At 44.3% G+C, this 14,119-nt stretch overlaps 1 protein-coding gene across 4 annotated transcripts in view; it reads left to right on the forward strand.

The window, feature by feature from the left end:
* The window catches only part of IFT43 (intraflagellar transport 43), a 46,057-nt gene that overhangs the window by 8,675 nt on the left and 23,263 nt on the right, over positions 1 to 14,119 (forward strand). For 2 of the 4 annotated variants that reach the window (XM_015287705.3, XM_015287703.4), the window contains exons 3-4: positions 665 to 694; positions 9,984 to 10,051. In XM_015287705.3, coding sequence (XP_015143191.1) covers positions 665 to 694; positions 9,984 to 10,051 — 98 coding nt within the window. The remainder of the gene's footprint in view (positions 1 to 664; positions 695 to 9,983; positions 10,052 to 14,119) is intronic. The other 2 variants (XM_004941812.5, XM_015287704.4) reach the window with 1 other exon arrangement.

A 14,119-nucleotide genomic window follows, 5' to 3' on the forward strand; every position in this document is an offset into this window, starting at 1 on the left:
CCAGTTCACAAGCTTCACAGTGATTAACAGTCTGCTTTATGTAGTTATTCATCTGCCCCATAACTAAGCTGTTCCCTTCTACAGTAGGGTTAACTGAAGTTCATATACTTATGCAACACAATTGTCAGCGAGGGCTATCTCAAGCTAACTGCTACAGTTATCACTACCAGTGGAGAACCTGACTTTGCTCAGAGTGTCTCCCAAAAAAGGTGTACAGCCAGCTATGGTGAATAACTCCCAGCGTGACAGCTCCAGCATCTTTTCTGGACTGGCACAGTTGCAGAGTCTGGCCATTCAGATTTTTCTAGTGTCCTCCACGCCTGAATTCGATGGGCTTTCTCGCACTACAGGAACTAGGCTAGTTCTATTCTGCTGTTACTGTAGTGTTTTTTGTAACATTCCTTTCAATGATAGGATTGCTGTCCACTTTTTATGCCTTTGCAGTCGAACAGGAATGCTTTGTGGTATCACAGTTTGCACGTGCATAAATGTATGTGGATATAAAACCTTATAGTAGTGGGATCAACTTTGCACTTTGCTCAAGTGATTAAGGTTGCATAGCATATGTTGCAGGACAGTTCATATCAATCTTCAAGCTATTTTGTGCAGAGTTCCATAGCTTTTCCTTTTAACTTTCTCTCCTTTCCCCTCCTCATCCTTCTAGGATGAAGACCCTGAGGAAAAGATTGACCATGTAAGACTAGAATCTTTCTGAGTAGATGCTGGCTTCTCTGAAGGGGACTAGTAAGACTAACCTATTAATGGGCTTGGGGCCTACCATAAGAGGGGACTCTAGTGCCAGAGAGTAAGACAAAATCATGCCTGAGATGCAGTGCCTCTCCTGCATCTTCTGTTCCTGTTGCTGACAATTTTTTGTCTTATTATCTGGCAGCTACTCTTACCAGCTGCTACTTCATATACTCATGTTGCAGACCTATGTGTTGCCATCAAAAAGGCAGTCTGTTTTCATTTAAAAATCAGGACAGAGAGTAGCTGATGGATTACAGAACCCTACATGTGCTGTCCACTATGTTTAGCTTACTCCCACAACATGAAAACTGGTTTTAAGAGACTACGAAGTCTCACTGGTGCCCCAGAGGAGAAGGCCAGCCAGTAGTAACAGGATTGTGTGCTTGTGTATTTTCTGTGAGTCCTTCCTGGCTAGAGTAGCTCTTTGTATGTGTTAGATATTTAAAGCATCCTTTCTCATGTTCTCATTCTTTCTGCTGCAGCACCAACTCTGTAGTAGTGTAGTACTCTATTCAAGAAGTTTGGAGCCCAGAAAAGAAACCTATATCACCCATCTCATTAATTCTGGCCTCAGCAGGGTTTGGTTATTGTAACAACTGAGGGCTGTTCAGTTTTCTGTTGGTGGTGCTAGAGATGATATTGTAGGAAAGATCCACTCAGTTTATTATATCCACTGGGAGCTGTTGGAGAGGGTCCAGAGGAGGGCCACAAAGATGATCAGAGGGCTGGAGCACCTCCCCTACAAAGACAGGCTGAGGGAGCTGGGCTTGTTCAGCCTGGAGAAGAGAAGGCTGTGGGGTGACCTCATTGCAGCCTTTCAGTACCTAAAGGGAGCCTACAGACAGGAGGGGAGTCAACTCTTTACAAGGGTAGATAATGGAGGACAAGGGGAAATGGTTTTAAGTTGAGGGAGGGAAGATTTAGGTTGAATATCAGGCAGAAGCTCTTTACTGAGAGACTGGTGAGGTGGTGGAACAGGCTGCCCAGAGAGGTTGTGGATGGGCTGTCCCTGTAGGTGTTGAAGGCCAGGTTAAATGGGGCCCTGGGCAGCCTGGTCTAGCATTAGATATGAAGGTTGGTGGTCCTGCGTATGGCAGGGGGGTTGGAGCTTCATGATTCTTGAGGTCCCTTCCACCCCAAGCCATTCTGTGATTCTATTAGTCAGCGACAGATGCTTCAGGACTATACCCAGAGCACTTTTCCAAAAATCAGGCAAAGAGACTTCCTGCAGATAGGTATTCTTTTGGGAACTACTTACCCAATAGAATTTTTTCGTAGTAATTGTCTTAAAGTTTTGTATTTATTTATGTATTACCTCAGTGAACCCAGTCCTTACAGTCGGTTCACGGGAGCTAATTCTACCTTCCATGCATTGCCCTAATTCATAGCTTCTGAAGAGCTGCTGTACTGAGTGGTGGCTGGTCACATGCTGCAGGCACCCTCTTGCTCCTCGCTGCACAATTTGATTAAAACAACTAACCTGATTTGACTTCCACATGAACAATTGTTATTGCTTCGGGGGCGTTGTGCAATGGTGCCTGGCAAGGAGATTTTCCTTAATATGAAGTGATCCCCTCTCTGAAACCACTCCTATCTGGATAACTCCTGCACGCTTTATTCAAGCTTATGCTCTTAAGCAGCACAGTCATGCTCGAAAGTATTTTTCCATTTGTAAATGCCTGTGAAGGGTAACAAAATGGTTAACTGAGCATTCAGATATCTGACTGATCAGTAGTCTGCTTGTAGCTTTTAATACTTGTATGTTTAAAATGCCTACAGACTTCTATTAATTGTATTATAGCCCTCTTCCAAACCAATTATTAGCAGAACTTTATGTTGTAAGTGTGATCCAAAACTGTTCAGTTGCAGTATATCCCTCCCTTAGTCATTGCCTGGCCAAGCTGAAATACTTGGCTTCTTGAATCATGTCCGAAGTTGGCCCCTTTGTCCCTCTGATGGCTCACATAACCCTTCTCTGAACTCCCTTTGGGCTGTGCTGAGTGTTACAGTCTAAACTCTTCCTGGATTTGGTCCTTTTCCTCTTGCTGCTCTGAAGTTTGTGGCTGCCAGAATATCAGCAAACACCCAGTTGGTGCCACTGATGTGAGCATACCTGCTGAAGTCCTGCCCTCCGGCTGGCCGCCTGCTGAGAGACTTGTTTTGCATCCCCTGGCAAACCACTCATCTCACATCTGAATTTTTGCCAGTTGAGTCACTCATTTGTCTGTACCTTCCAAGGCACGTTAAGCCAAAGGCCGCAAGGCTGATCAATGGTATAAGAAAAGGGTGTATCCTAATATCTTAGTTAATTTGCAGAGGCAGAATAAGCAGGAGGAGTGCGAAAGTGGCTGGGAGCCAAGATTTTTGCTGAGTTCTCTTCCTGACTTTGCCACAGATTTGCTTTAGGGCCTTGGAGAAGTCCCTTCTTGAATTTGCTTTAGCCCCTGTTTAAAGGAGGGATAGAACTTCATATAGGAAAATTGTGGGGATTCCCTAAACACAAATCCACAGAGAGATGCCTTGCCCTCATAGCAAAATCAATATTTTAACCCATTGTAGGCCCCCACCCTGTGTAGTATGCAGACGATGTCAGATGGGGCTGGGAATTTGTTAAGGTGATAGAAAGTGGCTGGGAACTGCGGTGTGTCTGAAACCCTGCTGTCCTGTGGAGTTCTGGCACCTCTCAGAGCCGTAGAAGAGCAAGTCCTTCTACCATCCTGCTGCTTTGCAGTTGTCAGTTGCAGAGTAGGACTTTTTTCTTCAGGGACCACCAGGGATGGAGGTGTTAATTTTGATGCTGAAGCCATGTGTTTTACACACAAATTCAGAGTTCAAAACCTGCCATCTCCTTTCCAAGTTGGAAGATACTGATCTTATTGCCCTCTTCTTTCTTCTGAAAGATCAAGTCATGTTTCTTGCTATGAGCTGTTCTGTCTGAGAAGGCTCTCAGTCCCTTCTCTTGATGACATGCTTTAAGACAACAACTGCAAAGAAGAAATGAGGATCTGACCTCTCCAGAGGGGCAGCCAAGTCCTTCTGTAGTTCTTGATCCTGGTGCTTTTAAAGCGGTTTGAATGGGAAAAAATGGGCTGTTGCTTTTTAGGTTAAGAAGACGTGTCAAGAACAAGTGTTTTCAATAAATGCTTGTTGGAGGAGCAGCTATCGAAGCTTTAAGTAGCTGAAATATGAAACCAATTGCAGACCTATGTTGCTGAGTGACCTGGTTTGGTGAGGTTATATCTTTGCAACCTAAAATACAGACGCAGGGACCCCCTGATGAGCAGCAGCCTGCACCAGCTGTGCAGTGCTGAGCTGTGGCACAGCCTGGTTTCCAGAAGTAACTAAAGCTAGACTGTTTACAGAGTGGAGCTGACTCACATGAATCCTACTTGCAGGTGTGTCTGCACCTGTGGTGTAGACATGGCCTTGGGCTTTGTATGATCAGGGCCTTTAATCAGAGCGGTATTTCCCTAACCCAGTTCTTACCCGAGCACAGTGGTTGGCATCCAACTCCAAACTCATTCTGTTGTCTGATCTGGTTTCAATCTGCCTTGCAGGCACTCCCCTAGTGGTCTTCCCCACATTTCTTGCCCGTTGCTTAGAAATGTGGAACTGAGGATCCAAACACTGGATGCAGTCATACATGTGCTTACTGGGGGACATCATTTATGTAAAAACAATGACTCTGTTTTAGGCACTGTCCAGCTACCGTAGTCCAGAGAGTTCACGACTTAAGAAGACGCATGTAGTTGTAATGCAGCCTCTTAAAACCCTTTTTGGATCTATGACTTGCATGACAGTAAGATCTAGAGAATGTTGGTGAGTGACTGGGACAAAAAGTTCACATTCCAAAGACCCTGCAGTCTTACTGTGTTGTTTTTCTCTCCAGCATCCTGCTCTTCCCTGTGACCTTCAGCTTGTAGAAGAACTCTCACCAGAGGAAAGCTACTTTTCGTGTATGGTTTCTTGCCAGGGTTTTGCCTTCTTAGGCGTTTAGCTGGGAGTGGGTTGGACTGGCAGTTGATAGCTCTCGAAGTGACTAGCATTTCTGAGAACCTGGGAGGGTTCTCTAAGGCAGAATTTCCTGTAGCTGGTGCCCATTTTTAATTCCCTCCTATATCTGTGTTTGTTCTGGACTGGGCTGAGTATGTCCCTGCATGTCCTAGTCTCTGTCATCTGTTTGGATTCTTGCAGTATGCTTATAAACACACTCCACCACCATCTGAAGCAGCACTGACTTTTTTTTTACCTGCTTCCTTTTCCCAAGGATTGCATCTTCTTTCCAGTGGCCTTCTGGTTACTTGTAGAGTTGCAGGACTCCCAGCCCATTCCCGGGGACTGCTCAGCTGGAAGTTGGCCAGATTCTCCAGGAGGAATCTCAAAAATGCAGCTGAACTTCTGTTCCCTAATTAGGCCAACTTCCCCAGTGTGAGCCCCAGCACTGTGTGGCCCAGAGCTCCCCAAGGCCTCCCACTGCCTCTCTCCTGTGTACCCTGAGTGCCAGGCTAGCAGGACAGCTATTTTCAACTTCCTGAGGTTATCTCAAGCCTTTTGATGACATCTACTCAAATAGCATTTCTAGTCAGCCATGTTCCCCAGCCTTTCTAGTGGTAGCCTTCCTGCTTGGTCACCTTGATGTGGGTTATGGGCAAAACCTGAAAATGCCATGGAAAATAATTTTATTATCAGCTTTTCCTTTTCTTTCCACGCTTTTATTTCATGCTTCAAGTGCTCCCAGGCCCATCTGAAGGCAGCAGAAGAGCTGTAGGAGGCATGTAGATGGATGTGAATGTCTGTCAGTATATAGCACAAGGTAAAAGCAAGTGGGTTGAGAGACGTTTATATCTTGGAGGGCCTTGTAATTGTGGTTGTAAGAGGTTTATACCTGGTAATCCTTTGCTTGTAGGATCAGATTGTTGTGTGTTGTTTTCATGCAGAGGAGAGCAATAACTCTTGAGACAAGTTAAGGTGTCACACGCTGCAGTATGACAGCTTTCCTAGCAGGTGCATATGCTTTGTAGCCAGAGCTGACTGTTGTTTCAGGAAAGAGATTGTCAGCTATTTGACAAGATGAGCTGCTCCTTTACTTGCTGTGATAGATGTCAAAATATTTGAAGCCCCCCAAGAAATACTTCCATCTCAATAGCCTTTTCCCTTACAAAGGGATGTCAGTGACCATGAAGAACAACAGACTGTGGAAGAAATGAGAACCAGTGTTTTCTGTTAGGCATTTAAGATGTACAGAAGTCCTTGGAGGAGATGTATTACTTCTACAGTCTGTGGATGTGATAGAGAAGGCTAGCAGAGATGGGCCACTTCTTGCAAAAATATGAGGCTTGCATACAATTGGGAACAGATCCCTTTTTGATATCATATGTGCTCTCAGATGTGAATAGATTGTGAATGTTATGTGGCTGCTTAGAAGCAGTGGGGCTGTTTGACTTACAGCTCCTTAACAGGCAACAGTCAGAACTAATTAATGAGGGCTGTTTGCACAGATTGGCTTTCCTGCAGTCAGGGAGCCTCTGGCAACTTGCTGGAGGAATGGAAACTCAGGTCTGGCCATACTCCTTTCTGTCTGCTCCGTGGCCATTACTGGATGAAAAGAAGGTGCTTACATACAGTATAAAAATATCACCATGTTTGTATATGGAGGAGAACAGATCTCACACATTTTAAGATGTACTGCACGAGAGAAAGATTGTGTGCCCTCTGTTGTGTACTGTCAATGTCATTTGAGTCCCTACTTCCCTGCACAGAGTGCTTGCTGTTTCAAAGGAGTTGTCGTGTTGATGAAGATAAATTAATCCACATTTCCAGATCCTCCTGAGAATCTGAGGGACCCAACGTGCCCATAATCTTCCTGTGTCATGGTGGGTCCCAACAGGAACATCACTGGATCCTCCAGTTAGTTGCTTCCGTGGGGGAAGCAACACCCAGCTAGCACCTTCCAAGCTGCAGACATGAGCTGACAAGTAGCCTGGAAATTTCTGCCTTAATGAGGAAGCTGGATTAGAATCTTACATCTATCCGATAAGAAAGATCCTGAAGAAGAAGGTAGAATTTCTTCTTTAATAAAAGAGAGATGGGATTCAGGTACGCTGAGCAAGGCCAGTAATTTTCCAAATGGGAGATAAAATCCTGATTACGGTGGTAGTATGAAAGCATTGGTAAGAGTGCCTGGGAAATCCTGCCTTCGGGAAAATGGCACCAAACTGAATTTCAGAGAAAAAAATCAAGTAGGAGATACAAAGAGCATGGCAACGTGCCTGAAAAAAAGAGTCTGCAGAAACTAAGATAGGGGAAATCTGGAGATAAAGAATTGCCAACTCGAGCAGAAAAGCAAGCCATGGTGAACAAGTGGTTAGTTAATGGTGTGAAACCGACTGAGCAGCAGCAGTTGAGAGAGAACACTTTTGTCAGGAGCTGGTGGATTCTCTGTGTTCTCAACACTAAATCACTTTGGATGCATAGTTTTGTATAATGAAACTCTTGCCTTTGATATGGCAGGTAGTACCGACAGGTTCTGATCATTTGAAAGCCCACAGTCATTTGCATCAGGAAGACGTGTTCAGGAGCACATTTACTCCATGACAGAAGAACAGCGTCTTTCATTTCTGCTCTGCTTCCTCTGGCATTGACATTCTTCTCACTTTCTGTGTCAGGCTTGCTTGCAGTTGCAACTTCTCTAACTGTGACCATATTACGGCAATGCACAACATTGCATTCTCAATTGTAAATTACGTTTTAGAAGTGGGAAAGGTAAGTTTATTTACTTGACAGAAGTGCTTGTGGCGTGTGACCTTATTATGGCACTTTCCAGGCAACTAACAAAGAAAAACTATTTATTCTCAGCTGACAGGTAACATTGCCTTTCCTGTTGCTGGTGCTCCTGTGGGCAGCTCAAAAAGAATTACCTGATTTATTGCAAGAGGAATAAAAGGGCTGTAGGTGTATGTGAAGTGTTTGTCAGCATCTGCCAGACATTCGGGGCTGCCTGATGTGTATGATCAATGGGGATACATCATAAAACTGGGAAGACATTGGAACCAACCCCTTAAACACAGTGGAGTCACATCCTGTGCAAGGACTGGGGCAGCCATTCTCACCACACTTCTATCTGAAGTGCCCAACTTCGCTTATCTTGGAGCTGAAGGAGGGTTTTGGTGATGCAGGAATTAAATTGCCAGTGCACTGACGTGCCTTGGAAATGCTGTTTTCCCTCAGCCTTACGCCCAGGTTCTGTGGTTACGTTTGTGTTCAGGGAGCAAGGCCTGCTGGCTACCAGGGGGATGGTGCAGGGGAAGGAGGGAGAAGGGCTGTTTGCGTGGGAAGGATCAGTGTGGGAGGGAGCGTGTTTTTGAGGTAGGGGTGTGTGTAATGGGAACAGGGATGTTTATGTGGGCACGCACGCCCATATGTGGTGTGTTTTTCCCCATTTTCCTGGGCTTTGGGTGTGTCCAGATCAACTGAATTCAAAATGCTCCTTTTTTGGCACTGTTGCCTCTTCTCTGGTTTGGCATCTTAAGAATCTGGGGAAATCATTTCAAGATCAGAAAACTCCATTCACTTGGGCCCCTGAAGGCTTCACATTCTGTGACATGGTCATTCCAGTCGACTGAGCTCTGTCCCCTGCGGATGAGCCCATATAAGGAGGCTGTTTCCTGCGTTTCACGCTCCCTGCCTGTCCCTCTGCCCTCCTGTGCTCCCTTTGCCGAAGAAAGCTGGTATTTTGGGACTGCAGCTCCTGCCTCATTCCTGCTCCCTGTTTATTTTTGGAGAATGACTATTTTTGCTCCTATCAGGGAGCTATGCAGGGTCGTGCCCCCTCCCTGCAGCAGGCAGTGGCTGCCCCTGGCAGGCTCTCTTCATTTCCCACACTCACAAACAATGCTTCTGTTCCAAGGGATAAACACGGGAGACCCTTACCATCGGGGGTTAGTTCAGCCCCTTCCTCGTGTGTGACAAGAGACAATTTGGCTTTGGCTCAGGTTTGACCCCATCTCACAAGCAAGCTTCTCCTTGTCAGGTCAGAGATCCTCAGGAGTCACTCAGCCCATCTGCTTTCTTAATAAAGGCTCTGGGAGCTGTACGTCCTCTTTCCCTCACCCCAGATTAGACTCCTTTGCATTTACCGTGTTTTCCCCATTTTGGGGCATTATTTTACCCAATTATCCTTTTTTTCGGATCGTTCCTTCATGAGTCTGTGCAACTGGGCACCATCAACTGAAACAGACTGCCCAGGAGGTGGTGGAGTCACTGTCCCTGGAAGTGTTCAAGAACCACATAGATGTGGCACCGAGAGACATGGTTAGTGGGCATGGTAGTGATGGGCTGGTGGTTGGGCTGGATGATCTTAGTAGTCTTTTCCAACCTTAATGATTGTGTGATCCAACCCTATGATTCTGTGATAACCAGGAGCTATATAAGCTATATATAAGTATTCATCCACTGGGTTCACCTTACTTCTACTGCTTTCGGCATTGCATGCTGTGCAGAGCACTGAAGTTACTGCTGCATGAGGTGCTTCAGGAAGGGGGCAGGGCCCCAAACTGCAGAAGGCATTGGGCAGCTCTCAAAGGGTGGGCCTGGTATTTGGAAATTCCTGTTGTGAGCCCCAAGCTGAACTCTTGCCATGCAGTTGAGTGCCACGCAAGACAAAATAGCAGGGACTGCCCATAAGCTCTGAGTGAACTTTCCCTTTATTTTCCCAGAGGTGGTGATGGCAGGGTTCATCTCTTTACAGGTCTTCGGTGTAGTTGTCATCTGACTTCCTATTCTAGTCAGTGGAGAAAAGCAGATCTTTCTAGGGAACGATTCCTCATCTGAAATACTATGTCTAAAATGTGTGCTGACTGACTTGTGTCCTAGCAAACATGTAAAATGTGATGCTCCCAATTGAACTGTGAGCACCAGTAGTGAAGGTGTTCCCAGTGAAGCATGCTCAGGAGAGCAGCACAACCTTTGCAGATCAGCTGTGCTTTGTCTCTTGAGAAAGTCAAAGGCACACAGACCTGCAGCTTGTCAAGATAGCGACTAAAGCAGTGTGCCTCCTACTTACATAGACGTGTATAAAGCTGTTTCAAATATCTCTTACTTTGTGAATAAGCATTTTAAGCATTATCTCTCCATCTGTTTGGTAAATTGTTGCCTGAGTATGTGTGGAGCTGGTGTAAGAATTGGCTTGACAGGAGCTGGCTGTAAAGTTACTCTTTTTTTTTTTGTTATTGAAGGAACCACCACCTAAACCCCCACGCCGGCAAGGAGGCTGGGCAGTCGATCCTGTACTGGCACCTACCAAGTGAGTACTCACCTCATTCTTCGTTAATAGGGGCTTCAGCATGGATTAACTGAATGTCACTGGTTGGTCTTTGGAATTGCAGGCACTGGAGAAGTTTTTTCTGGATCTTGCAGTTGGTGTCTCCAATATCCTTGTAACTCCTTGAAACCATTTGAAGTATTGCTCTTGCTTGGTTCCACTAGCAAATGCTTTGTGTAGATTGATCTGTCTGGGCTATGAAGTGTGATTGCATCGCTGTCTGCAGGAGGCAGTGTATTCCTCACCTGGTATAGTCCAGGTGGGATTCCTGGAAGGAGTCGAGACCATAATAAGGATGTTAAATACAGAAGCTGGGGGTTGGATTTGATTACCTAATGCCCTTTCCAGGGCAGTGACACACATCAGTGACCAACTGACAAGTATGCGATGAACTGTTCAGGATTTAGTGATTATCCTTGATGGTAAAGATGATATTTGTTAATGTTTATGGGTGTATGGGCTTGTGGTATAATGGAGATGGTCTGAGAGAAGAGATGGAAGAAAAAACTATTCAAAATTGTAGAATGTATGTTGAAAAGTCTGATTCTTATGAAGGACACCTTAATGAAAGGGAAATATCCGGATAAGGTAATAGGATGGGTATCAGAACTGAGGGACAGTTCAGACCAGAAGTAGATCTCAATCTATTTGTTATTTATCAAACTGTAAAGTTACGTTGCTGTTACTCTTGTTATTCACAGGACTCTCCCGTTGAGTGGTGTGAGATTGCTTGTATATATTAAGGCCTTTGGTAAGAGTGCATGTATCTGGACACGTGCTTTGGAGACGCTCCGATTTCTGGAAAAAAGTTATATATTTTCTTTCCTGGAATGCTGAGAATGGGATAGCACATCTAGAGACCTGTTACACAGTCAGTATTTCCTGGGAGCTGAGAAAGATGGTCTCAATTCTAGAAAACAGTACTTTTCTGGGAAAATTATGGCTCTTTCTTTGTCTCTGAAGAATATATCAGCCCTTTGTAGAACCAAGCTGAAGCTTATGGAAATGAGCTAGCAGAGAACAAGGGTGAATTGCGTTGCTTAGGAAAAATAAATCATGTAATTGGTGGCTACGTGAGGGACTGGATAGGAGCTAATTCAGTTATTCAGAGCTGAGCCTAATGTGCCCTGAAGGACAGTACTCAGGTTCCTAATGTAATGGCACTGTGCTATGTGCTGCTGTAGGATGTTTTCCACAGTTTAACTGGAGTCTTATCAGATAGATTTGGAGCAGTAGTTATCAGCAGTGCTTCTCCTGCATCCCAGTTGCATGGATAACGGATATACCAGGTACTTGGAGTAAACACTCCTATGAGGTTGGAAGCAGAACAGGAACTAGAGGGCTGCAGACCTTTCTACCCTTATGGGACCCTGCCCAGTGGGACTTAAGATGAAGACGTGCCCCTTGCTTGTTCATGCATACAGTACTGTGTCATACTTGACAGTATTCTCTTCTTTTGCATTAAGAGCTTTTATGGAATAAATTTTATGAAGAGAAGGTTTGCTCTGACGTTCTTTAGTTGTAGGAGGGATGAGGCTTTTGTACAGCTCTTCCCCTGTCATTTCTTTCCTTCAACTGCAGATTGTTGATAGGCTGATCTCTTTTCCTTTCCCTCAGAGATGCCTGAGATGCTGGCCTGCAAGGCTGTCCTTGTGACATATCCCAGAGTTGAACCTTCATGTGAAAAGTCTGAGTCATCAGCTGATGTCATACCAACGTTGCTGTAGCTTTCTTGTTTCTGTTTTCTCAGGCTTTATCTCCCCATAGCTTTTCTACCAATTTGACCATCAAGTCATTGCTCCAATTTCACTGGGGTAGATATAGATACACTAGAATAATGTGTTTCTTTTAACATATCTGATGCAGCTATAAAGGACTTGTGCCAATGTAGCTCAGCCTACATTTGGAAGTATATTGCTTTAAGTAATTTTGTTTAAGTAATTTTGATCTGACAGCGATACACTCTGTGATACTTTGCTTACAAAGTGAGGGTGAGCAGAGCGTCTGCAGTGAGATTTTCTGTGTTGTGTGAATATATTTTGGGTCAGATGGGATACTGCAGCCACTTGGGAAAGCATGGTCCCTGTGCATCGTTCTCTTCCTTATTTGAGGTATAAGCTTTTCACTCTGTTTCTGACAGATACAGCCAGTTAAAACTGCATACTTATTGCTTTCTCTTCAGGGATATTTTAACTCTTTTTTCCTGTATTTTTAGTTCCAAGTTTTATCAGTTTGAAATGATTACTTGAAATTGTTCTCTATGTTTCCCCTGGGTACCTGTTAGAGTAGAATTTCATTTGCAGTGTGTTATTCTGTTTTTCTACCTTTGCTGCTCCCTCCTCAGCCCTTACCCATCCAGTTCTTGTCATACCAAGGTGAACTTCCAAATATTTTCACCATCTTGCTGATTCCTTCCATTAGACTTGTACAGTCTGAGACTATTGCAAGTTAGGAAGAGGAGGAGAACCCATAAAGTTTTCCAGTCTATAATTAGTTTTAAAATTACTTTGCACAGATTGTGTGCAAGGAAGAGAAAGTAATTTTGTCATGAGTTCCTGTGGCATTTACAAGTGTCAGATATAAAAGTCCCAAGAAGGATCAAAATGCTCTCTTTTTTTCTTGTACTTAAGGAGAAAAAAAAAAAGTTTCCCAAAAGTCAAGCATGGAGTGATTACTTTGGACACCCAGCACCTCTGTAAAACAGTTGTCATTACTAGGAGTCCCATTTTGTTGATATGGGTAACAGCGAGAACTATAGAATCATAGAATCAGATAAGTCAGACTTAGATAGACTATGGATAAGTTACTGAGCAAACCCTCAGCAAAGCCCTCTGCCATCAGCGAATGAATGGTGCAAAGTAACAACACAAAAATCTTTTTTTGCTTACTGATGGGGCTCTCTGCAACTGAATGTACTGTGCATCGTACAGAGAGAAAAGAGCAGTTCTCGGTGAGAGGAGGCAGTCCCATTGCTGCCCCAGCAATTTTCTATCCCCAGTGTTACAGGAAAGGGGACCAGCCAAGAACCAAGGCAGCTGCTTGGAGCCTAGTACCCTGTTCACATTACATAAGTAACAGTAGTTACAGATGGTTTCATGCTAGAGAAGCATCGCTCCAACCACTGGATGGAGCTCAAGTGCCATTCTGAAAGCTGTACTGATGTCCTTAATAACATCAGTGTTGACATTTGTGTCAAGTAAAGCAAAGGTTTCATGGTCAGGTTATCTCATGCTTTGGAAGGAAGAAACACAGAGTGCCTGCCAATGGGAGAAGGAAAAAGAAAGTCATTTTTGCATACTGGTGGGGATTTGACAAAGGAGAGATGCTTCAAAGATCCATTTAATTCCAGCTTCTGCTGATCTCATCTATCTGACTTTCCTTATATCCTACTTTCCTTATAGAATTTCTTTCATTTTTCTTCCTGTAAGTATGTTTTTTGTTTGTTTGTTTTGATCCCATGTGTCTCCTTTCTTCCGTGGATCCTGGCATTTTAGCAACAGGTTCTCCAGCCACAACTGACATTTCTTTTTTTCTGACTGCTCGGTCATACAGAGTTGGAATAATCAGGGCTTATTTAGGTGAATGACCAAAACATTTTGGAACAGATGTGCTGATACAGTGTCCAGCAATGCTTTTCACAGGAAGATAAATATCAAGGCCCTATAAGAAGGAAGTGGATGCAGTTGGGGTGACCTTTAGAGCAGAACAGCATTGATAACTCAACCTTTGTGTAGACATCATTTAGGGCTCTGGAGGCTGGGCAATGGTGAGATTGCACCCTGGAGCTGGAGGAAAGTTATTTAAGAGATTAAGGTTTTTTATGATTTAAGGTCTCTAGAGCTAACTAAAGTTAAAAACCTCCTGTTTCAAGAAGATGGGCTTAAACTATCCTGTGTTGTATCTATATGAGATGACCCTCAAGAGTGCCTGGTTTATAGAACCTCTGGCCATCCCTGTCTTGCAAGTGGGAGTAGTAAAGCGCTTGCAAGTTTCTCTATCTGACATGGCAGGGAAAAGCTTGTGTCATTGTGTCTGCCCTCTACTCCCAGC

Source organism: Gallus gallus, chromosome 5 (genome assembly GCF_016699485.2).
Source record: "Gallus gallus isolate bGalGal1 chromosome 5, bGalGal1.mat.broiler.GRCg7b, whole genome shotgun sequence".
In the NCBI taxonomy this organism is placed as follows: Eukaryota; Metazoa; Chordata; class Aves; order Galliformes; family Phasianidae; genus Gallus; species Gallus gallus.